General features: G+C 35.1%; 1 protein-coding gene across 2 annotated transcripts in view; it reads left to right on the forward strand.

Annotated features, from left to right (window-relative positions):
* Positions 1–10,539: 10,539 nt before the first annotated feature.
* Positions 10,540–26,733, forward strand: part of CNTN5 (contactin 5) — a gene marked incomplete at both ends in the record, with an annotated part of 322,983 nt that continues 306,789 nt past the window's right edge. For both annotated transcript variants that reach the window (XM_079544036.1, XM_079544037.1), the window contains one exon: positions 10,540–10,597. In XM_079544036.1, coding sequence (XP_079400162.1) covers positions 10,540–10,597 — 58 coding nt within the window. The remainder of the gene's footprint in view (positions 10,598–26,733) is intronic.

The following is a 26,733-nucleotide window of genomic DNA, read 5'->3' on the forward strand; positions in this document are numbered from 1 at the left end:
TTAGCCTTCTTGGCCACCTAAGCCCACTGCTGCTTCATGTTCAGTCAGCTGTCAAGCAGCACCCTCAGGCCCTTTTCTGCTGGGCAACTTTCCAGCCAGTGTTCCCCAAGCCTATATTGCTCTACAAGATTGTTGTGACCCAAGCAACTTGGCTCTTTGCCTTATTACTGTTTCGCCCAGCATCCAATAAAGGATGGACTAATCATTTTCTCATTTAATTACTTATAAAAACATTTTTAATTGTCTTTTACCGTAGCAGCTCTATGATCCTTTGATCAACTCTTTAGCCTTTGATCCTTCTAATTTTGTCCCTGCATAACCTCACAGCATCATAGTACTTTTAATGAGTTGCCTCATTCTACTTCCAAAGAACATAAGATTTCTATTTCCTAAGTTCCAGAAGCTTTATTTTGCCAGAATTCTGTTTGGGATCCTAAATCTGTTTGTGTGTAATGCAAAGTTTTAAATATTTTTAAATATACTATTCTCCAATACATTATTCAGAAGTGATTTAAAGGAAAGAATGACAATTTATACAAAAATCTCTGCAAGAAGCAAATCTACAAACAAAAAAATTCTTGCAACAACCATTAGCATACTTTCTTCTGCAACAGGTATTATATTATGCTTAAGGAATTAAACAAATGATGAAATGTTAGTACTAAATATATACGTAAGACCCTCCTCCTTTGCCTCATTCTCATTTCGCCAGATACATTGAGATCTCTCAACTTTAGGCAGCTACTAAGTTACACTATCTGATGATTGATCTTAACACAGAAATAATAGGGTGCCTATAGAACACATGGATTCAACATCTAGTCGATAATTTATTTGCATGTACAAAGCAACCTGCAGTTCTCTACTCGTGAGTTACTGTGATTCTAAACATCTAGTGTAATTGTCCTTTAACAGTGAGGTAAAAAAATCCCCACAGAAAACAAAGAAGATTGTAGTAATATGAAGAGGAGTACTTAAAAAGGCAGCCAGGACGTTGTGGTATCCTGGGCTTCAAATTAAATGTCAAATTCAATTTCCCACTGGAAGAATGAAGTGTGTGACTGCCCTTAGAGGGGCAACCTGACAGCACAATTTCATAATTGGTATCTACCCTAATAGTGAGTTAAAATATAGGAAGAGATGTTACTTGACTGCAATCATATCTTACTCTTTAAAAATAAACAATCCACCTCCAGCTAGACTTAAAACACATTTGGTTGAAATTTGAGCGTTTAGTAAAGTTCAATGGCTTTGTTTAAAGTCCTTGGGAAAATTATGGTAAATACAGTATGATAAAAGATAACCTCCCTGATGGGATCGTGCCACCAGTTATGTCTTTATGTCTCTGACATTTTGCTCATACTAAAATTAGATTTGCGAAGGAAAATGAAGAGGTACTTATTCTATTTAGAGTATTTTATTTTTTTCCTTTCTATTCAGGTAAGCTTGTGTTTTAATGAGATTTCCAACCCATTTTAATAATGTACCATTATATCTTAGTGAACTGTCTTCCATATAAGTGATAATAATGAGGTATGTTTAAATATAAAAACACATCCTTAAACATTTAGTGCTGGTTAAACTTTTAGTGCTGATTGTAATTAGAAACTTAAGAAACATGTGCAATTAAATATGCCCATTAAAAAAAAAACAACAACAAAACCCACAAACCACAGACACCACTCTGCAGCGTCAGTCAATTTGTAGCATCATCAATATTCTTCAGTATGGTGGTGTTTAAAGTGGAAAATAGCTAAAAAGAAAATTGTTTACATTTTTAAACAATCATCACTGTTTTAGGTCAACAGCAAAGTGTTTTCAAACATTAAAATCTGGATGCATTTTCAAATTTGATATCTTTATGTCTCTAACAACGAAGTTAAAAAGTAATAATTTCTAGTATTAATTAAAAAAAATCTTATCTATCCTGAGATCTTATAAATGTATATGTATTTCTAATAAGTAAATGCATTTCTAATACATAAACAACTGTCTACTCTATCCATCTATATAATATGTTATTCTTTTTTCCTTACTCAGTAGTTTGAGATTTGAATAGATATATATTTCTAAAATACAATCAATGATAACATATGTTTCAAAATTATCTGGAATGACTGGTGTCTCTTCAGCTTCAGGAACTTTAATCTTTAATTGAAGGAGTAACCTTTTTGATTTGTTTGAATTTTTCAGTAATCTCATCTGAATAAATATGCAGTAACAACTTTGTGCTTATGCACATCATTGTACAATGGGGATGCACACTTGTTTCTATCCATATCTACCTCAGCTTGGAGAACACATTATTTATTCTTTCTTAGGTAATGACAACAAATGCCAAAAAAAAAAAAAACAAAACAAAACCCAAAACCACGTAGTTGCTTACATGGATATTTTTAAACTTTTTTGAAAATTCATTTGATTATATGTTAAATAAAATAAATAAAGTAAAACAAGTAAATTTTGACTTTATGTCAAAAATCATTCTTGTTATCCAAACATGAGGACTAAGTTAATGTAAAATTTGCTACAATGGCTAATGCAGACAGTGACCTGGACTTCACAAATAAGAAGTAGAGGGAAGTTTTCTATAGAATACTGTTTGTTTTTCTTTCTATTTTGAGGATTGTCCAGAAAAGAGAGGTATACACACTGACAGATCAATTACATATAATCTTTCCATACAATACTGCTCTTCGTATTCCCCATCTTATCCATAGAAGAAACAACCTGTTGTACTTTTTGGTATACTCTTTTTGTACCAGTGTCCTGGCAGGCTAGCAGCATCATGTAAGGTTCACGTGCAAAAATTAAGTGGTTACTGCAGGATCTCACTTTATCTTTTGTATATACTGGAAGCCTGGAGGCACTGATTATAAAGTGAGTGGGATTTCATGTCTTAGGTACAGAAAATTTGTTGGTCATTTTCAGGTGAATTATTGAACTATATAGTGAACGATAGACCCTGTTGTAGCTGAAATGATTTTTCTGGAAGTAAGTATAAAGATGAACTGGATTTACAGGTCCAGAGTCTGTGGCTGTTACTTCAGGGAATGATATATGTGAAAAACTCTGCTCGTGGAGAGCTGAGTGGTGATGCTGTTTTGTGTTATTAAAATGCGTAATGTAATTAATCTGGCAGTTGAATTAAGCAGAAGGCTTATGCAGTGCTTTTTTATACTGGTTGATATAATACCAGATGCAAGTGTTGTCAAGGATATTTATTTAACTGCAGACAGCTTCTTTCTTGGCACTAGTTGGCTGCTGCAGAAGAGATACCAAGACCTGCTACTCCTCTTACACTCTGGATATAGACCTACTGAGTATGTCAGTGCTCGTTACTGAGCACAAAGCAATAGCAGGGTGATGCTGCTGCTATCACTGTCCTTAATCCCTCTGCTTGACAAAGAACTAACAATTTCCGGATGTGATGGAAATGGAATTTCTAAACAAATTTGTGTGTCTGAAAAGAGTAGAATATTTATTTTTCCTGAAGTTTTTGGATGTAAAGAAATCATGTATGCTACAAATTACATACAATAAAATAAGTCATTAATGTTACCTCAATTTTATAGCTGTTCATCCCTGAACTGCTCTGAGTTCATAAATGGAACTTAATAAAAGTGCTTGAATATATTTCCTGAATAATTAAAGCAAAATACTGAGGAACTTACATCATAGAGGAAGAGATATCTTATTGCAAGTACACAGGGAAAGCGGTCTAGTTTTCAAGTCTACTGGAAACTTTCATACTGCATTGAAAAAAAAGCAAAGACTGACATAACTCAATTTTAACTGCCTGTAAGTTGACTGGAGGATTTAAAGTAGCAATCTAAGCTTCTGCTGTAATCAGGTTTCCATTACAGTTAGCAAAAGAATATTGTTGTTGATCTTGCTTCAGAAAAGCTACGGAAAATAGTTTGAATGCATTTTCTTTCAGGTTGCATATTTCTCTTTGCTTACTAATGAGCTTATATAACTATTTTATGAACTGCCAAATTTTTCACAATTTTCATCTTTGCTCTTATGTGTCTGCTACGTATGTATGATTAATACTGATGTAGCTAAAAACATATTGATGAATGTGTCATAAATGCTACAAGCAACCAGAGAACTTAAGAAGTGGTAGTAATGAACTAATATAGTTAGAAATGGACTTCTATTCTGAATTCTGTTGAAGTCAATTTGTGTTGCAGTTCTTATTCCTATGGCAAAGCAGGAGCAGCAAGGCTCTTTAAATTGCTTCATCCACAGCAGCATGTGAGCTGAAGTTTAGGAAATGTCAGTATCTTTGGTAAATGGGTAGAAAAATCCCAAGTAATTCATTTCATTGCTTTTCTTCTTAAAAACCCTTATCCAATAGATTTATATTAACCTTATAACAAGTCCATGGAAGCAACACAGTAGTGCACAGTTGTACCCATTCTCAGCAACTGATACTTAAATTTATCCTGAACCTGGGCGGTATCCACATCTTTTCATGCTATATTCATGAGAATGAAATTAAACAGCAGCACCTCACTGTTACTAGTTTAGAGAAGATGAAAACTGTTTCTGCCATCTTTGTTTTCTTTTGAAGATAGTGATGACATTTTATATCTGATTTGCAATAAGAATCCCAAATTGTCAGCTCCTCTAACAATATTGGATGACCTCTGCCACAATTCAAAAAGCTTTCCCTGTCAAATAACTATGTTGATCTCCATCATACTTATTAATTAAAATTAAGTAAATTAGTTATATATATATTTATGTGTGTCTAATATATATATATTAGTCACTGAAAATGCAGTGATTATGAAGAAATGGTAATACTTGCTTTTCTCACCAACTTCATATGCATGTATTGGAATGAAAAAAATTCAGTGTTTCACATTTAAAAACTCATTTCAAAATATGTAAATGCAAATACATTCAATTAATAGAAGATATTTATTATAATATTAATTTATTATTTTGTGGATACTGTGCAGGATTTTAAAAATAGATTGAGCTCATCTGAATAATTCAGTAATTCAGAACTAAGAGACATTTTGAGATTTTTATTGAGGATTTGCGAATGCTTTGTTTCGTTCTTCAGAACATTAGTTCAGACATTCATTACTATAAAAATTGTGATTAACTCACATTTTAAAATTGGGCAATTTTCTTCTTTTGTACAGAATCGTATGCTTCTTGCTAGAATTTGACTGGTGTCTTTGAAAGCTATAATAATATCATGAATTTAAAAAACCCTATAAAATATTAATTTATGTATTGAAAGTCCTCACTTGCCAGGAAGAATTTAACAGGTTCCACTATAGAATAAACTTATAATTTTGTTAGTAGTAAATTAAATGTTCATAAAACAGTTCAGAAATTATCTTACAAAACTATGAAAAGTTGTGCTTTATTAAATTTTCTTTAAAATTGGTTGAAATATTATTAAACCTTGAAAATAACTCATCTTCCCTTGGGGTGGTAATCAATCCTGAAAGATTCCTTGCTGTTTACATTGGCTTAATATCATTTCACTTTCATTTGTCCTATAAGAAATTTCACTGACATTTCATTGTAAATGCGTCCATGATATGACTTTTATCAAATATTAACTTAATATAATTACATTACATTTAAACCATTTTGTAAATAGCATTGTCAAAAAGACTCTGGACTGAGCAAATTAGTTCTTTATTTAATGCAAAAAAGATCGTGAACTCAATAGAGGTTATTTATATTCTGTCTAACCAGTGTCCGTCATAATCATGGTCTAGTAGTTAACTTTATATGTAAATATACCATCAGGGAACACTCAGGAGTCAAACTCCTTGTAAAAATTTCAGGTAAAACTATCATCTCCACTGTTCATGATGAACTTTGTAACATCTTAGCCTCTGCTTTTCTGAAGCCTTCAGTTCTCCATGGAGTGAATGTTACCAGTCCTGACACACATGGGAGCAAGGAAGACTTACTGAGCTCTCACTGGAAATTCAATTCACATCTTTCAAGTTCTGATTGAAGTGCAGGTTGTGCAGGGAGGGACTGAGCCTTCAGTGTTGATTAGAAGATTTTATTTCAGTGATTTGAACAGTAGATCTTCAGTTAGACCTTGGACTTTTTCCAAGTGCAATGATCCCTTTGTAGAAAGCCTAGTCAGTGATACTTACCTCATTCCATTTATTAATTTCATAGCTTTTCCACACTGAAGAATCATATTAGCAGTCTAGTTGCATTTTAGGGCATCCTTTCCAGGATTTTTTTCTTTTTGTTAGAGACGTGTGGTTGGCAATAGTTTAATTTCTTACTATTTTACGTTCCTGCTCTTATAATATCATGTACAATATCAGAATTGCTTATCAATGGTTACTTCATCATTATCTGTGAATATGGTGGAGAGTTTTTTTGTTTTTTTTTAAAGGAAATGAAAGTTATATAATTTGAAGTGTCAGTGACTTGAGATTTCCACTAATGTATGACTAGTACAGGAAAAATAAATGTTACATAGCAAACATTTGTTCAGTAAGTCATATTCTTTCCTCTGATCACTGTAAAGCAAAGACCTACTTTGAGAGGATTTGGATTTAAGTAATTATCCCTTTCCTGTTTGTTCAGATAAGCTGATAAATATGCAAATGATTGAAAAGGAAAACGAAGTAGTGAACATGGAAGAAAGCACTTTGATATCAGTATCAGAATATCTATGCTAAGAGCTTCACTTCTTAATTATTATAATTAAAAAAGATTCATCATTGTTGCATATAAATTTATCCTAAATACCAGAAAACAAATATTAACTATAGTAGGTGCTGTTATTATTAAAAAGAATATGATTTTACGGAAAATAGTTTGGGCTTCTTTTGCATTAATGTTGACAGCATTCACGTTTCACGTATTCTTGTTATTTTTGAACAGCCACGAGACAATATCCACCATTTCACTACTACATAAGACAATTCATTAAAATATGTTTTAATGAACAAAAAATGTTTTAATAAGTTGTTTACAATCAGCAAACAGAATTTAAACAAATTCCAAAGCAGTTTGGCAAAAATTCTGGGCAAAACAAAGAACTATGGAAATTGAAAACCACACCTTATACATAACAAATTAAATCTGTTAGACAAATTATTTGTTGCACATTATATGAATCAGCTTGTTTAGATCACTGATTTTTACAAACTGCCAGCAGGGAAAATCTATATCTTCTGTTTCCAAAAAAGAAGCTCACTGAATCTGTATAATTTATGAAGAAACCAGAATAAGAAATGAACTGGAATAAAAGCTCAATAAAAAGCTTAGTCCATCCTTGCTTTTAAATATTAGACTGTAGATCTAACTCAAATCATGCTATGATGAAAAATAAATCTGTAGAACATAATGTGTTCAAGACAACTTCATTTTCTTTAATGAACTTAATTTCAAATGAAGTCAAGAAACTGTTCCAAACATGTTAGTAAGATTTTTTTGCGTTTCAAATGTATAGTTCAAGTGAAATGATTTAAAAATTATTTTCAGCAGCATCTCTTGCTTGGTAGTTCTTCCACTACAAAGTGAATTTTTTTTACTATTTTCTCAGGGTTAAAGAGTAAATGCTTGTTTTACAAGAATTCTCTTTCTAGGTTAGACATAGTGAAGACTCAAAGAATAAAATCCAGAAAATTAAAAATATTTTTGAAACTGCTTGCATATTTGTCCTTATAGAATGATTGAGTCTGAAAACAGGCACTTTCTTAGAAAACTTACAAAATATTCATGAACTGCTTATGAAACAAAAATAAAGGAATTTTTCAATTACAAAAGACTCTCTAAATGTCATCCAGAAATCAGATAAAAGGCATTGATTATAAAGAATCCTGGAGTATATCCCTTCATTAATTGTAGGTCAGAGATTAGAATACACGCAAGCGTTTCTTATATATAGTATTTTCATGCTCCTTCTATTATTTCATACAAAACACATTTGTTATTATCTCACATGTAGAGTGGTAGCTCCATATTAACTGTTAAAGTCTCTATCAGACTCTATGGACTGTGCTCCTTAATTTGTAGATGTATGATAATTCTACCATATTGCACTCCTTGCACTCCTTTTGTCCATACAGCTGGTAAAATGTTACCAGTATCCTTGACAAAGCAAGGTATATGGGGGGGAAAAAAGAAAATTTTTATAGTGCTATAAAGTGATATATTTTTTCCCCAGCTTATTTTGCTGACAATTCTTCTACTGAGATAAACCAGAACACAGCAAATATAATATACAGCAAATATCTTAACAGGATTGCCAGTGTCCGACATACATGACTTAATTCATAGCATCTCCTGTCACTGAACTCTGCTTCTACTTTTTAATATCTTGTGTATTGTGCATTGATAGGGCCAGGTGACAGTCAAGAGTTGTCACATAAAAGTTGTTACAGCTATTGTTCTGCGTTCCTTGTCTGGTGCAAGTTACCATAGTTCTGCTTTCATCAATGAATATTTCATTAATATATATTTTTTTTCCCATGGAAATTAAAATAATTGTAACTTGAGAATTCAATGAGAAATTTAGAGAAATTCATCTTTCATTATGATGCTGCCTTTGCTCAGCTTCAGTTATTCTCCATCCTATTTCTGTTCTACTGATAGCAACATTTAATTTTTATTATTTTTTTTTTTAAGTCTGGATGGGTACAGCAATACCTTGTTCTAGCAACAATGTCATGGTTTAGTGGTGAACACTTTGATGAACAAGTTAATTTGTGATTTCTGTGTTGCACCATTACAACAGCAGCAGAGGAGAAATCAGAAAAAGAGAAAGTTTGGTGGAGCTGAGGATGAGGGTGAGGGGGGAGGCTGTGTTCTACCTTTTTTAACAGACATGGCCATAAGGGAAAAAACTTAAATATTAATGAAAACACTTATTTCCCAAAGGCCTGGCCAGCAAAGAATGCTAAAAGAGATAATTCACTAAGCAGAGGAGCACAGTGGCTGAAAAGCATATTATCACTGAAGTGAAAAACAAAGGCAGCTGATATTAATAATTGAGAAGGTTTCCTGTGGAGGTTTAGATGAGATACAAGCACAGTGTGTAAAGTCACTTGAGGAACACACAGTTATGCTGCCTTTCAGAGAAACTCAGATTAATGTGTATACCTTATGTTAAGTTTTCCTGGTATGAGTTACCTGGAAGAATGTGAAAATCCTTATTGGGATATGTTATGTGTTGAAAGCTGTACCTGTGTTGTGCTGTATAAATGAAAGGTGACAGGCTGCATGTTTAGATTGTTGCAAGTACCTAAATAGTAGCTGTCAACTTGTGCTCACGCTGCATTGCTGTTTGTGTGTATGCATACATGCTTGTCCCTATAAACGAAAGAAGGACTGTCAAAGTATGTTACAGCTTGAGCTTCTCAGAAGGAAATTGAAATGTAATAATACAGCAGGAACTATCTCTTACACTACAAAATTGTCTTTTCTTTCTGACAAACATTTTCAACTTTTCCTCTGTTCGCTTTCTGTGAATATTCTAACACATGGGCTCGGTCTCCCAAAACAGCTACTGTACCACGTTACTAAGCCAGTCTGAAAGCACGATATTGTCCCCTAAAGAGGTTAACAGGAGCAAAGCTGAATTCTCCATTGTCACCTAGTGCATTGTTCTGCCCTAGAGGATTGTGAATCAAGGGAATCTTGAAGGCTTCCTAAAAAGATATGACTAATTAAGCACAGGAAATTACATTTGCAACTTGATGTTTTTCAGTCAAAGACCAGAAATACACTCATGTCTGAATATTCTGAAATTTCTCCTATTTTGGTTGTTAAACTAGATGATCTTAGAGGTATTTTCCAACCTTAATGATTCCGTGATGCTATGGTTTTGAACTATTAATATATTAATATTATTGATAATATCAAAGCAATAATTAGGAGCATAGAGATCAAAGGTGTAATGTTCCAAGGTGTGTGCGCTAACCATGGCAAAAAAAATCTGAGGAATTGTGGAGGGAGATGAGTATGAATAATCTATTCTGTATGAATGATGTTAGTTTCAAATGTATTGCTAGATTCTTCGTACATTGAGTAAACCAGTAGACACTGGAACCTACTCCAAACCAATTTTCAATTAGTAAAAATGCATGAATTTTAGAGAAAATTATTCTTTTGTTTCGGGCTTTCTACAAGTATCAACATACTGCTTTCAGGCAGAGAATTCATGCTAAGCTTGGCATCTTGGAAATTCAAAAATGCAATACACAGACAGCTTTGGGATGGTAGCCATGCATAATACTCAAAGCAATGCCACAGCAATTTCAGCTATTAATGCAGGTGACTACTGGAGCAAGAACCCTCTGAGTATCTGTCAGACTGCTTGCCCTATTGTAGAAAGAGTTCTTTGGAACAAGACTTGTAATTACATTAGGACCAGGTTTGTCTTTTGAATTGTCTATCATGTTATTGTGAGATATTTTTAGTTTTCTTAACAAAGATTTGTCTTTGTCTCACTAGGCAAAGCTTTAATGAAGAAGCATCAACACTGCTAACAGTTGCACAAAGAGAGACCGAAGACCTTTTTGACCAATGATGTGGTTGTCATGGAAACTATTTCTGTTTCTGTCACTCACCGGGTGTCTTTCAGGTAAATTGAGACAAAAACAAGAAAACTCTGCTTACCATTTAACTACAGTCATAGGAAGATGTAAATTCATTATTAAAATTATTTGCCTAAGTGGTGAAATTGGAAAGGATTATTATTAAGAAATTTACAAGTGTAATCCATCTACGTTTATTTTATTTGTAGTTAAACCTGATTAAAAAGAGACAAAACTAAGTATCTTATTTGAAAAACAAAACAAAACAAAACAAAACAAAACAAAAAAAGCAAAATAACAAGAACAATGCTAGCTGTGTTATTAACAAAGAAAAACAAAAAGTAAAATCATTAATCATTGCACAGTGCTTTCCTAAGGAGTAAAAAGTACATAATGCTTCACACTGGAGTCTGTGAATTCTTATCATGTTCAAGTTCTAGAAACTATTTATTAGGTTGTTTTCTTAATACTGGATGTGATTTATTCATTATGCTGATATTTGCATGGGTATTAAGTGCATTTCTTTTGCAAGTTTTTGTCACAACATTAGCTTAGTTGATTTTTCCATTGCTAGTAAAGAAATAGATTAATCAATAATCATTTAGGCTTATCATATGGGAATTTTTGTAATTTGAAGGGATTCTGTCTCTAATTGATCTTTTATTTACCACTCTGTTTTCATAATGCTTCCTTATAATCTGCCAACAGTTACCTATCATCTTTCAGTTTCTTCTCAAACTCATGATTTTTTGTCATCACATGATCACATTTTGTACTAGCCAATGAAATGGAATATTTTAGTTTGTTATAATGCTGTGATATTGGAGACAGGAATTTAAAAAAGGAAAATATCTATGGATATCAATGTATATTCATTGAATGCGCCTTTAAAATGATCCAATTGAATCTGCTTTCTTCTAACATACTTCATTATTTCATATTATCTAAATCCATTTTTCAAGATCACAGTGAGTGTTTTTCTTGTTTTCACGTATTGTGTATCACCATTATGAATCGGCAATATTTCTTTCTGGCAGGAGATATCAAGGTGTACTTTTGTATTTCATTTTGTATTGTGATTCCTTAGGACCCTTACAGAATTATTCTACATTATTGGAGTAGATCTGGACTCCTTTAGTAAATCATACTTAACTACAGAATTTCATTTTACATGCTGTTGCAGTCAAAGTATATGTGATAACGTATTTTTCCCATACACAACAATGATTTTTAAGTTATTTCATTGGTAAAAATCATTCATTAGAAAATTTAATGCTCTAAGAGTTAAAATTCATCAAAGATATTTTTTAAGAAGGATTAAAGTACATTTTAATTAAATTGTCAATGTTCCCAGTAATTTCATTTACTATCTCCGTATCTTTCACATCTGATTACATCATTATACATTTGAGCTGCTTTTATATTGCAGTACTCAGTAGAACATGTTTACAGCTGTATATAGTTCCTACTGCTGATGGAGCCTAGTAGTAAGTTAGATGCCTGAATGCACTCTCTTCTTAAAGATAGAGCAAAAGATATTGGTGCTGCTTCAATAGGATAAAGTTCATTTGATTCCTGTTGTTTTGAGCTATGTTAAAATTCAATAGTTATCATTAAATCATCAGATCGTGGGATCATTCTTATAAACAGCCAATGTTTGGAAGAAAGAACTCCAGTGTTGTATTGATTTTGCAATATTGAGGGAAATCATCCAAGAAAAGAAAGATCTTCTCTTTGGTTTGTGTTGACTCTATTTTTTTGTTACTTTAACGCTGACCCAGGTATTTTGGGCCTTGCTTATGCATAAATGTTTACAAGCATGCTGAGCTGTATGGGAAATGATCTGTGGGTGGAGAAAAATGTATTTTCTCAATACCAAGCTGAAGATTGAGTTAGGACTTTTACTCCAATTTAACTATAAGTAACAGAACAGCTCAGCTACCCACATTCTGAGAAACATTACGTTTATGAAGCATCAGTAATTAAAAGAAGCAAAGATACTCCCAGCATTGATATCTTATGGCAGATATTATTACATTTCAGGACAAACTGAAGAAGAATTAAGATGTTTTGTTAGACCTGGAGTCCACTTAATTTCTTAACTAATTGCTGAAAAAAATATACTGTTTTGGTTTTGTAGGGATTATTTTACACCTCATAAGATTATTCTGTAGGAAAAGACCTCTGGCTGTAAGAGAATGGGTTACCAAAGAAGGACTGTTAATCTGAAATTCAGAGAGGCCTTTCTTTTGAAGTGAGTTAGAGGTAGCTGTCTTAAATTTAAAACAAGGTAATCAGAATTTAATTTGTTGGTAATTATTAGCTTTCTTGAGAGTTAATGTAGATAAATATATATAATTATAAACTATTTGTTTGAGACATTTAAACAGGAATAACAAGAGATAACAGGTGTCTATTGATTTTTCAGTGGAAAACCAGAATAATATAGCATTTTGCATTGACAATTTTTTTTTATCTTTTTACTTTTTTCCTGGATGATTTGATTGCCTTTGTGTTCCTGCTGTGTAGCCATGACATTACAATTCAAACTGCACTATCTTGTGTACAACAGGGCTGGAATTATGTTACTAGGATTTTACTGTCCCAATTCTCCCGCATCACTCTGCAATCTGCTTTTATGTGTATATTAAATATTTTTTATTTTTAGTTCATGCTACTAATATATAAGGAGAGAACTTTTTTCCTCTGCCCATTTGTCTGCATTTTCTATTTGAACACATGTTGCACGTTAATCATGTCAAAGAGAGATTCATTTTCTCTGTAAGGATTTATAACTCAAGGCGTCAATGAAATAATGGGTGTAATGCAAGTAGCAGAGTCTAGCAATATAGATGTGGTACCTCTGAGACCCAGTGGTCACTTTTCACAGAGCCAAATGGGTGAAAACTTGTCCTTATGTATTATATCCTTATTGTCCTCATCCTTATGTACCATTCATTTCTTTGCACATAAAATATTTTCCCTCCTACACAAAGACTTCCTAAATAATGAATTTTTCTTTCTATCCCTCAGTGTGGTGCTCAAAATTAAAAACAGCATGACTTTTTTTTTCTGAACAGTTGCTTGCTAGAATATGATATGAATGGACATTTACTAACAATGCTCTTAAGTAAGAAAGCATATGTTGAGCAAACACAAGTGTCCTTTGTATTTCTCACCTACAGCTAGCAGTGTGCTGAGGTGCTCCCAGTCTTTTATTATGACCATTCCTCTCCATCTGGATACTTGGAAGCTTTCAGGAATTGTCTCTGTCATCTGAATTTATCAGCATCGAAAGTGCATCACAACCTGCAAAATGTGTGACTTTCAGAATTCCAGCAGCCACTGCCAGAATTAAAATTCATAGCCTAAGGTTCATAAACTCATTAACCAAACGATATAAAGACTACATACTACTGTGAGTTCCAGGGCTATTTCTCATTTTTATTTCTCTCCCTTTTTGACAACATCCTTTCTTTCTCAGAGCAGACAGTATGTGAAAGGTTGTTTCTCTGCCAATTGAATGATGAACACATGAATGACCTGTGTTTATCACTGATAAGCCTATGCAATTACCCTTGCTTCCTCTCCCTTCTCGAGCCCAAAACTGATGACAGTATAGCAAATAGCATGCAACTATGCACTTTTGATAAAGGACTACAAAAGCCTGGAGACAGAGCTCTAGATAAGTACAAGAGCCTGGGGATGTTCATATTCTCATTGTTCCCAGTAAAATGGAAAAGTCAAAACACTCTTAACTCTTGTATTGCCCATCCAGAAATACTGTACTGGCAGACAGTACAAAGCAAAAGAAAATCAACTTCTTACAGTGCTGGAATCCAGTATTAGACTGCTACCCACATTTTCAACCTGGATTCAAAATTCAACTTAATTGGAGGGAAGAGCCCTTATCAGCTAAAAGTAGCTCTTTGTATAATTTTTAATTCAAAAGTATGAAATGCTAAAAATAATTTATTCTTGCCAAAATCCTACACTGTGTTTAATGTCAAGTAATTGGGAGCATTAAAACTGAAAACGTTGGGGTCATGAAAAGAGGCATTTTAAGTAGGCACAGAAGGAACATGAACAGCCCTTCAGCGTGTTTGCATAGATTTGAGGATGGTGTGTTTTTTTATAATTGTGGGTTTGTGTTTATTTTTTTCATTTTTAAAAAAAATGTGGAATAAACTATTCAGGTTTTTATATTTTGCACATCATTGCGATTATGTAATGATATGCTACTGTGGTGATTCGCAGTGCATCAGCATGCTGGCTACAGAATTGTAGGCAACCTCTATATGCTTCACTTTTACCATGGAAGTAATTGATATGCTGGGCCTTGTCAGAGCTGAGACCACAGCAAATGTGAAAATATTTGGAACAGGGAAAAAAGTGATATTGCCATGTATACAAGCAGTAATTAATGACTGATATTTCATCACATAACAGTAATAACACAGACACTAATATCACATGTATTACATGCGTAACACATTATAATTACCTACATACCTAAGTATACTTTTTGAGCTTCATACAGTGAAGTTTGTTAAAACTCATATGTTTCTTAAAAGCTCGTAATGAGCTCTTATCAGTCATACCAACAACTGATGTTTAGATTAACAATAGTTTGCAAAAATTTAGCAGTGATGCTATGGTTACCATCTGGAGAAAATGTAACATCTTCTGCACATCTTTCCTAATTTTTTGCATTTCTTAATTGGTGAATAAGTCTTAATGTAATAAGCTGTTTGGAGTCATTAAGTCAAAATCTGATGCTTTCACATCGTTTTATGTTGCATCAGATATGATATTAAATCACATGCTTTGTACTGGTGGCAATACTAAAAATCATAATATAGAAATGTTTTTTTGTGTCAAAATAATGGATTTGAAGTCTCACAATTTTTGCAGAAATATTCCTTAATTTCCAGGTTACATAGTACCTTAATGACTCTACTCCGTTTGTGTACTGAAAATGAAAATTTGATGAAATTAAATCCTAATGGATTTCAGTCTTGATGGAATCTCATTCCTCTAGGGTTCAGTGAAAGCTCCAATCAGTATTACCTGTCTATTATGGATTTGTTTAATGTGTTCATTCATCCCTCTCCATCTTTTTGGATAAAACAATGAAGACTGAACCTCCTTTGGCTTCAGAAGTCTATCATTTGACACTAAAGATACTCAATATCTTTAGCATTGACATACACTATCATTTATATCAGTTCAGTCAAGACTGAGTCATTCTGTTTTGCCTGCTGTTTGAATTTTTCTTTTTAGAAAAAAAAAATCTTGTTTACTTCAATGGGTTAATAGAAAAATAATAGACTAATAGGAAAATGGTATTAAAGCTATTAGAGAATCTTTTAAATACACTGATGTTATGAAATCTGCTGTTAAGAAGATGTCACAAGAAAGTCATGATTTAGCACAGAACCTCATGTTGCAATAAACATCAGCCATGCAGGCCCTGATTCATCTTATTTAACTTAAATGCTTTAAATATGTTGGAATATAATGTTTCTCCTTCACTCTATAGTCAGTGTAGAGAGACATTATATTGCTTTCTGGAATTTTGCACTAACACAATTTCTAACATGAAGGATATGAAGTTAGATGTCTTTCAAGTTTCTGTGTGATTTGAGAATGTAGAGACACAGCATACTGCTGAACAGATATTAAATTTTCTTAACAAAGCTGATATGAAAATATATATATTTTTCTAAAGTAGCGTACATTGTACCACAAAAGCTTTGAAAATATAACAATAAAAACTTCGTCTGATAAGAAGCGAACAGTTTTGAGTGCTTGGAGATTAAGAAGGACCCAGACTGTTGGGTAGACTGCATGAATGTTGCTTCATCCTTTCCTCCCTACATCCGAGCTATAAGATGTCTCATCCGAGTCAGGTACATGTTAGGGAAAACACTTGCCATGTGGTGCCAGAAAAAGATCTCTGAACATCTGGCAGCTTCCTGACTCTGAGAAGTCTTTAAAAAAAACAGCAGGTGATGAACTGTGTTATTTGCTCCTGAACACATAACTGATTTTATCCTTAGACATAGCCCCTACAGTTAACAGATGAGGAAAGTCAATTTATGTCTCTGTTCCGTAATTACAAAAGGCTTCCATTGTTAACGTTTTATAGAACAAATTGATTATTAGAAGAGTTGATCTTCTACATTAGATTTTTTTTTTCTTCAACCCAAAGTAATGTTCAAATTTGTAGCCAGTGTAGCGTAGAGACTAATGTAGCATTGTCACTGCAATGAATGGCCAAGTCTATCTCTCAGGTACAGTGGAAATGTCACCACAAATGATCCATCACTTTAATTCATAAAACCTGTCTCCTACTGCCTTCCAGTAGGATATTAAAAGTAGTTCTTTAGTATTTTCACCAAAAGATATTTCACGTATTTTCTCACTACTGCAGTGGGTGATACTCCACCAGAAGTGCTCATCTCCTGGAATCTCTGCTGCTTTTATTTTATAGTGCTGGGAATTAAGCTGTTGTACAACACTTTGCTACAGTAATACTTGTTTTGCAGGAATATTTGTAATAAATCTGCTGTTTAAATAATTCATTTCACGAAGTAGCTATCATTTGCCCCTGGTGTGATTATGGATGACAATTGCTTATGAACAGAAGTAATAAAATCATTAACACTGGGTCTCAACTTGCAACTAAACTCATTTTCCCTTTCTTCTAATGCCAGTCTTATACAAGGAACAGTTAGCTCATAATGTAGAATAATTTTCAGTTTCAGTGCAACATTAACAATATCACAAATACAAAATAATAAAAGTCATTAGCTTCATTTCATAAAGTCATTAGAGGCTGGAACAATGTATCTTAAGCATTGTCCTGGCCTTTACTAATAGGAATGCAATAAAAAGGCAGTGGAACCTTTGAAATAATGACAAAATCATCCTTGAAATTAGACACAGTTTTCTAGTAATGAGGCTAAAAACAATATTGTAACAGTTCTGCTAGGAAAGCTGGTGGATATAACAATGCTTCAAGTCGGAAAGTAAAATTAAATGTCTTAAAAAATTAAATGTTTTATTAAGTTTCTAATAGAAATTCCATGGAGGATATGATTAAACTCAGAGCAGTCTTAAAGTTTGCTGTCTGTGTGGCACATGAAGAAGTATTCTTGTGCTAAAAAAAATTGGTGTGGTTTTGTTTCTCTCCTTGATTATCAAGTAAATGATCTTACAACAATTTCAAATATTGCTCCATTTTGAAGATACTCCAAAAATGTAGACATGAACTGTTGTATTGAAAACCTAGATTACATTTACAAAAATGACTAAATTTTGTAAGAATTATTGTCAGTTTCTCCACATAGAAGGCAAGCAGTCACATACCTTATCAAATACAGAATAAATGCACTTTGTAAGTACAGGAGAATATGAGCATGTGTAACTACAAGAGAATCTCTTACTTTTACCCACTTAAAAATACACTTGTCAACTATATAGCTGTCTTTGTTCAAATTGCTGCTAGAAGTTTAGTGAAAGCAATTTCTTAACTGTAGTGTAACTAAACCTCTATCCTGAACTGAATGAAAATGAAGTGTGAAAAATAAATGTGTCGTCTGTCAGTATGAAATGTGAATCTACTGTTCAGTGTTAAAGCTCTGGGAGGCAGAGTTTATTGAGCTCCATACAGCACTATGACTGGTAACTGCTTTACCCAGTGGACTGTTTTGATAGGTAGTTTTCTTCCTATTAAGTGCAGTAGTGTGAAAATGCTGATAACATAAAGAACATATCCTGAGATTTCAGCTTTTATTCAGCACGGCTACCTTTGCTGTGTACTGAGGCCACTTTCAGAAGTGATTTTCATTTACTTCATTGGATTTATTAGCCTTAATGTTGAGTATTACAGTACAATTGCTTTACACGTTGTTCTATTAAGTACTCCATTTGAGCTGATTTTGATTGGGATTTGCATGTATAAGTGCTAAGACAATTAGGGAAGAGTTTTTAAAACAACACCAAAAACTCAGCATGACTACAGCCATTGCAACTCACGAATTCAGTGGTACTCACAAGGTGAACCTTGTGATGAGTGCATCATGGTCCCTGCTTCTTGTGTTTGCCCTTAATGTGGTGTGCAACTGTGAAAAGTAGTGTTTTATTTATGGCATTAAACGTAGTATCAATTTAGCTCAGTGCAAAGCTGTAGGTGGTTTGCTATGGCTCACCACACAACCATTAATGGTATCATTTTTGCTCAGCAGAGTTGCAAATGATAGTATTTAAACTCCCTATAACACTGTGAGTGATAGCATTCTCAACTTATCTAGGAAGGCACTTGAAGACAGGCATTCTGACTGAGTATTTTGTGTGAGCCAAGTAAGTGAAGAATATATAATCTCACCAGTTGCAAGAGGATGCAGCAGACTTGCATTTTTGTATCGACTTATTAAAGTGATTAAAAAGGAACAGTGGATCACAGAGTCAGCAGATTTCTGAGGTAAAGATGAGTGTATTCATAAATATCTCTGAACATTATTACCTGTGTAAGATAGCGGTTCCAAACCCCTACATTTCTCTGAAACCTGTGGTAGAAAATGGATGTGAATATTCTCTAGGACTCCAACTTGCCACTGAACTAACCTGTTCAAAAATTTTGAGATTGAAAGCATCTCACAGAGGACTTAAGAATGTAAAATATGTAATAGGAATTAGAATGAAAATATGATGAAATACTAGAGTGCAGATACTAATATTTTATCTCATAACTAATTTGCACCAAGGTATTATAAAATGAGGTTTGCAATCATCTTTTTTAAAGCTACTCATATCAGAGATGGGCAGAGGAGTAGAAATGAGAGGAATGCATTTCCTCTTATTCATTCAAAGGTACATTAAACCCAACCTAATAGTGTGCACCTGTACTCTGGTTTGGGGACCTTGTGCAGCTGAGAGTAGAGGAAGCCTTAAATCTCTTTAGATTTGCAATTTACGTGTGGTTTCTATAATGCAAAAGAATAATTAAATTTAGTTCAAAGTAGTTCAAAGTAGCATATTTTGCTGTTTTGGTGTATTTTTTTCTTTTTCATATTCTTGTTTAGTGATCATTTCTGATAGAACAACAGGAAGTTACAGAAGTTCTGTTTTCCATTTGCCAGACTGTCCTTTAACACATCTTGATAGCGAATATGCTCTTTTGGATTCATCATTTCTATACACTTCACATTCATAAAAAAAGGTTAAATTAGAAATAATTAAGCTCACAAGTGTGAGACTTAAGCTAAACTGAAGATGGTAGAAACCTTTTTAAGTTTTTCAGTTCCTTCTCTTGTCAAATTCCTTCTCTTCAGTGAATATTTAGATAATTCCAGAATAAAAAAAGGTATTAAAAAATGAAAAGAATTACAGGGAATAAAATGTAGTTTCTCTCTTTTTTTTTTTTTTTTTTTTTTCCTTTTGTTTCCGTACAGATGCCCCATAGCATTTAAAAATCAAGAATTCTGATTCTTTTAAAATCTGGAAGACTCTATTCTGTTAACAGTGATGTCAGCTGATAAAAGCACATTGCAGTTTCAGAAAATATTATTTGATTCCACTCTAATTTGTGATTTGAAAAAAAGCCTAACAAGCCATCATGGATAATGCATAATAATACATCTGTTTTAACATATCAAGAATGTAAGATCTTGAACAGTAAACTCAGTTTTAAATTTGTTATCCAGTAAATCTTATTTTTAAAATTTAGAATAAGTAATGTCCTGTAACTTTCTCTTGAAAAAAAAAAAAAAAAATTATGGCATTGTTTATGCTTTAGAAATACAGAAAATATTCTGAATGTACAGAAATATCAAAAGTTAGCTAGTATTAATTATCCAATAACAATTACTCCTTTCATGTAAAATTAGTGACCTAGAACCAACTTCCTTTGCATTTGTAGCAACTATACCTTTTTCATGATTTTTTACTTTTAATCTTTATAATTCATTTGTAGAAGCTCTTTGAAGCTTTATGGGAAGATGTCAGGTACTGATATCTGAAAGATAATGTCACTTCTGTAATATGAGGTATGCTCCAAAAGTAATGCCTCCTATTTTATCATGTTGGCCCACAGTGTATGGCAGTAGAGGCTGAACTTTCCCACCAATATCCTGTTCCATTCTGTTGCCACGTGACAGATGGCAGCAAAGGGGCAATCTGACACAATGCTGTCTGGAAGTGCTTATGAAACAAAGGCTGGTCACTGAAATCCTCCAGAACTTAGCGTAGTACACTATCAGTGGAAATATTAATAGCATTTTTGTTACAATTTGAATTGCACATCTTAGTATAGCAGCTTAAATTTTTAAAAGATCTTCAATAATGTTAAGTGAGGAAAAAATTTCTTTAAAATTGAAATTAAAATGTAAAAACTTTAAGTGGGAGGATTGAAGCAACAATTTAGCATTTCAATAACTATATTCTAATTTTCATCTAAAAAATATATGATTAAGAACATTTATAATTCTTAGCAATACTTTAGAAAGGAAATCATTGAGTTCCAAAGCCTATTTCTACTTTATTAAAGTGTATTTTGTAGTAAATTATGGAGTGCAGTAATGAGCTTTTCTTAATTATCCTCATTTTGACATTGCACATGTCATTGAAAAAATTCATTATGAAGCACTAATTAATCTTCCAAGTAGAGAGAAGGCATATTGCTTTCTACAAGGGCTTCACATTTCCAACATAAATCTTACTGGAACTTTCTTATGAAATATTAATGTCACGGTTCTATGTTTTTGTTTTTGTTTTGTTTTTTTATGGTTTCAGTATTCCACATCAAAACATCATGTAGTGTACAGGGCATTAAAGTGTTAGTGCCCCAATCCCAGTACCTATCCCTGTACATTACAGCAGTCACGGGATCTGACCCTTCCGGGTGGGGGGGGCGTTCTCTTGCTGCCTGGCAGTGGGTGCTGGAGGGTGCTTTCCTAGCCGTTCTAAGCTTTTCAGGTTTGAATCAGTCCCGGGAACTCTCTCTCTCATCTTGTCTGATTTATTAATCTCAATTTCAATTAAATTGTATTATACTGTGTTATCTTGTATTCCAATATTATAGTAAAATAAGTTTTCCTCCATAGATTGTTGCCGCTGCTCTTTTCCTCCCTTCCTTCCTTCCCATTTTTTGTGGGACTGGGGTGGGGGGGGAGGGCAGAGGCCTGTCGCCCCTGTCACGGACACAGATTGATCTGGTCAACTCCGTGACCAGTGATCCGTAAATCTTACTGGAACTTTCTTATGAAATATTAAATAACTTTTTCTTTTCTATCTTTTGCTTACACACATCTGTCAGTTTTTCTTCTACCTCAGCTAGTTAGAGAATCATAGAATTACAGAATGGCCTGGGTTGGAAAGGAACACAATGATCATCCAGTTTAAACCTCCCTGCTATGTGCAGAATCACCAGCCACCAGACCAGGCTGCCCAAAGCCACATCCAGCCTGGCCTTGAATGCCTCTGGGGATGGGGAATCCACAACCTCCTTGGGCAACCTGTTCCAGTGTGTCACCACACTCCTGCTAATATCTAACCTAAATCTCTCCTGTCTCAGTTTAAAACCATTCCCCCTTTTCCTATCACTATCTACCCTCGTAAACAGGAATGCTCCATCTTATTTCATTCAGCAGTGGAAGCGGTTCTACAGAGTATTCTAATAAGCCCTAAATTCCTACAGCATTTGGAGAGATCATATAGAGATGTTATTCATCTGCGTAAAATACGTAAAGATGTAAGTAATTTGTAGCACTAGATCAAGTGAGATAAGTCTTACTAAAGACACAGAATTAATCACAGTGTCTGTGCTATTTTCTTGATGTTTAAGAATTGAGAAATTGTAAAATAAAAAAAAAAACTAGTTCTAGTCTCAGCATGCTATTAATGAAGATTTTTTTGTGTGAAATAGAAGTAAGGGATAAAAATAGATATGTCCTATTTTTAAATACACAAAGAATTTTAATGTATCTGCAGAGAAATTCATTAGAACTGTTTTCCAGTGCTCTGAACAACATCGTCATAACTCATTTTGAAAGAAGTTTGTCTAGCATTTGGCTTAATTAATCAAAGAGCAACAAACAAAGCATTACCACTGAAAGTAGCAACAGATGAGTTTATTTCTGGTTGGGAGTCTTAAAACTTAGTGTTCTCACTAAATTATATCCCTCAACACAAAATCCAAACATTCCTTGAATACCTCTAGAGTCGGTGTCCACCACTTCCCTGGGCAGCCCATTCCAGTGCCTGACCACTCTTTCAGAGAAATAGCATTTCCTAACACCCAGCCTAAATCTCCCCTGGCACAGCTTGAAGCCATTCCCTCTCGTCCGATCACCAGTTACATGAGAGAAGAGGCCGACCCCCAGCTCACTACAACCCCCTTTCAGGTAGTTATAGAGAGCAATGAGGTCTCCCCTGAGCCTCCTCTTCTCCATACTGAACAATCCCAGCTCCTTCAGCCTCTCCTCATAAGCCCTGTGCTCCAGACCCCTCACCAGCTTTGTCGCCCTTCTGTGAACCCGCTCCAGGGCCTCAATGTCTTTCTTGTAGTGAGGGGGCCAAAACTGGACACAGTACTCGAGGTGCAGCCTCACCAGTGCTGAATATAGAGGGATGATTACTTCCCTGCTCCTGCTGCCCACACTATTTCTAATGCAGGCCACGATGCCATTGGCCCTCTTGGCCACCTGGGCACGCTGTCGGCTCATGTTCAGCTGAGCATCAACCAACACTCCAAGGTCTCTTTCCTTTCACAGTTATCCAGCCACTCATCCCCAAGTCTGTAACACTGCATGGGGTTGTTGTGGCCAAAGTACAGAACCCAGCACTTGGCCTTGTTGAACCTCATCCCATTCACCTCAGCCCAGCAATCCAGCTTATCTAGATCCCCCTGAAGGGCCTCCCTACCCTCAGGCAGATTGACATTACCTCCCAACTTGGTGTCGTCTGCAAACTTACTGAGGGTGCACTCAACACCCTCATCCAGGTCATCAATAAAGACATTGAAGAAGACTGGCCCCAGCACTGACTCCTAGGGAACACCACTGGTCTACTACTCTCTGGATAGTCAGTTCCTTATCCAGCCAAGAGCGTAACTGTCCAAGCCATGGGCTGCCAGCTTCTGCAGGAGAATACTGTGGGAGACCATGTCAAAGGCTTTGCTGAAGTCTAGGTAGACTACATCAACAGCCTTTCCCTCATTCACTAGATGGGTCACTAGATCACAGAAGGAAATCAGGTTGCTCAAGCAGGACCGGACCTTTGTGAACCGATGCTGGCTAGGCCTGATCCCCCAGTTGTCCTGCACATGTTGCATGATCTCCCTCAAGACTCTGCTCCATAACCTTCCTGGCACCGAGGTCAGACTAACAGGCCTGTAGTTCCCCGGATCATCTTTACAAAGCTTCTTGCAGATGGGAGTCACATTGGCAAGCCTCCAGTCTTCTGGGACCTCACCAGTCAACAAGGAGCGCTGATAGATAATGGCAAGCAGCTCAGCTATCACCTCCACCAGTTCTCTCAGCACTCTTGGGTGAATCTCATCTGGCCCCAAGGACTTATGACAGTCCAGCTGGAGTAGTAGGTCTCTGACTGTGTCCTCCTGAATTGTGGGTGGTTCAGTCTGCACCCCAGCCAAGTCTACCAGGTCAGAGAGTGGAGTACCCTGAGGATAATTGGTCTGATCTTTAAAGACAGATGTAAAGAAGGCATTCAGAACATCTTCCTTTTCCTTATCCTCAGTGGTCATATTCCCAGCCTCATACAGTTAAGAATGGAGATTCTTCTTAGTCCTCCTCTTACCATTAAAGTATTTGTAAAAGAGTTGCTTGTTCCTTTTTACCCCATCAGCCAGGTTGAGTTCAAGCTGGGCTTTTGCCTTTCTGATTTTCTCTCTACACATCTTAACAAGTTCTCTGTACTTTTTCTGAATTGTCCATCCCTTCTTCCACAGGAGCTAGATTCTCTTTTTCTCCCAGAGCCTCAAGAATAGCTCCCTATTCATACATGCCAATCTTTTTCCCCACCGGCTCATTTTACAGCTCAGGGGGACAGCCAGCTCCTATGCCTTCAAGAATTCTTTCTTGAAGAGTGACCAGCCATCTTGGACCCCTTTACTCTGTAAGACTGATACCCAGTTCTCCCTCTGGAAGTCTAAGGTAGCAGTTTTGCTGTTCCCCCTCCTGGCTCCACCAAGAATTGAGAACTCTACCAGTTTATGGTCACTCTGTCCAAGACAGCCCCCGACCTCCACATCTCCCACCAGACCTTCTCTGTTTGTGAACAGCAGGTCTAGAAGGGCAGCTCCTCTTATCGACTCTCTCACCAGCTGCATCAGAAAGTTATCCTCCATACACTCCAGAAACCTCCTAGACTGCTTCTCCTGCTCTATGTTGTATTCCCAGCATATGTCGGGGAAGTTGAAGTCCCCCATGAGAACAAGGGCTGGCGATCACGCAGCTTCCACCAGCTGCTCATAGGACTCCTCATCTGTCTCATCATCCTGGTTCAGCGTTTGTAACAGACGCCCACCAGGAAGTCTGCCTTGTCAGCCCTTCCCCTGATCTTTACCCATAGGGATTCAACCTTATCATCCCCAGCCACAAGCTCAGTAACATCAAAGCACTCTCTAATATAGAGAGCCATGGCGACACCCTTCCTTCTTTGCCTATTCTTCCTGAAGAGTTTGTAGCCAGCCATAGCAGCAGTCCAGTGAGACTTTTAGGTGAGACATGACCACAGCTGGCAGCAATACTAGTAACTTGTTCTCCTCCATCCTATTTTTAAATTGCAAGTAGCTACAAAACTAACTTAGCATTTATTATGAATTCTGAGAATCACACACTTAGAGATATTAATACTCAAGGCCATACACTAGCTCTGATGAACAAGCCCCTATGTTCTTAATGTAATAATACAGCAAGATTGAAAGTCAAATTTAAATTAGCAACATATTATTATGCCAGTAGGCAAGGATTTCTGTTAATTAGTTCACAATTAGTCCCTCTTATTTCTAATTTCAGAGTATTAGATATTGATGGAATTAATAGATTAGAAGCTGAATCTTAATGGTGTCAAACAGGCCAAAATGCAAATAGGGATGATTTTAATGGGTTTTATTGATTTATGTGCATGTGCTGTTTAATCAGTTTTGTGCTTGACTTACATAATTGTTTGGTTTATATATTAGTTCATAAAGAAAATGCGAGCTCTAGTGATCTCTTCATTGTATTGTGAAATAATGTTTTGTTTAGAAATACTTTTCCATCACACAACTTTTAGAATTGCAAGTAGAGCAGTTATGATTTTGTACTACTTAGAGATGATGGCATAACTATTTTCAAGATGTCTTCATGAGCATTTTAGGAAACATTAAAACTTAAATAAATATTGGATCAAGTAATCAGCAATGAACTTCTATGGCACACTAATTAATTTCAATCTGTATGTCCTGCAACTGCAAAATGCATTAGTAATATTGGTCTTCTATCTCTGTAATTATAAAGGACCCCCAGAAGGTGATAATGTCCTCCAGCGTGATACAGAAATGAGAGTATCCTTGTAACCAGCATGTACATACAACTACTCTTTTACTGTTTTGCTGAAACATGACTTTCAGGTACCTCCAGTGCTTCTTAATAACAAAGGGGAGGAAAAAAAAAAAGGAGGGGGGGGGGGGAAAGAAAGCCAAACAACTGGTAAATGGATATTGGTCCTTTAAGAGAATTTACATCATACCTTGGATGAGCCAAGTAGCTTCTTGAAAATTGCTCTCCTTTTTGTGGGTGACATACTGAGTGAAGTCCTACAATGCCAGGTACACAGGCATGCCAGGTACACAGTGTTCTTTTCTTGAAAGATTAAATCAAATCCATCTATCATACAAATGCATTAGTGCAGATTTGCCTAAGATCATTCATCCTTCTGATAGATTTGTACCAATCATCTATCAAATCTAACTTCTGTTGCCTTCTCCTGAATGTTTAAAAGCTTTGACCAAATTCCTTTCCCCACCCCACCCTCTCACTTGGGAGATTCAGCAAGTAAACCCAATAGCAGTGCATTCACAACAGCAAGAGGATTTTTCTCTATTAATTTTGTTAGATCCTACATTCCAAGCAGTAAAAATGAAATTTATGACACCCTACTGTCTTAGATGTAAAGT

The sequence above is a fragment of the Tetrao urogallus genome (assembly GCF_951394365.1).
Source record: "Tetrao urogallus genome assembly, chromosome: 1".
In the NCBI taxonomy this organism is placed as follows: domain Eukaryota; kingdom Metazoa; phylum Chordata; class Aves; order Galliformes; family Phasianidae; genus Tetrao; species Tetrao urogallus.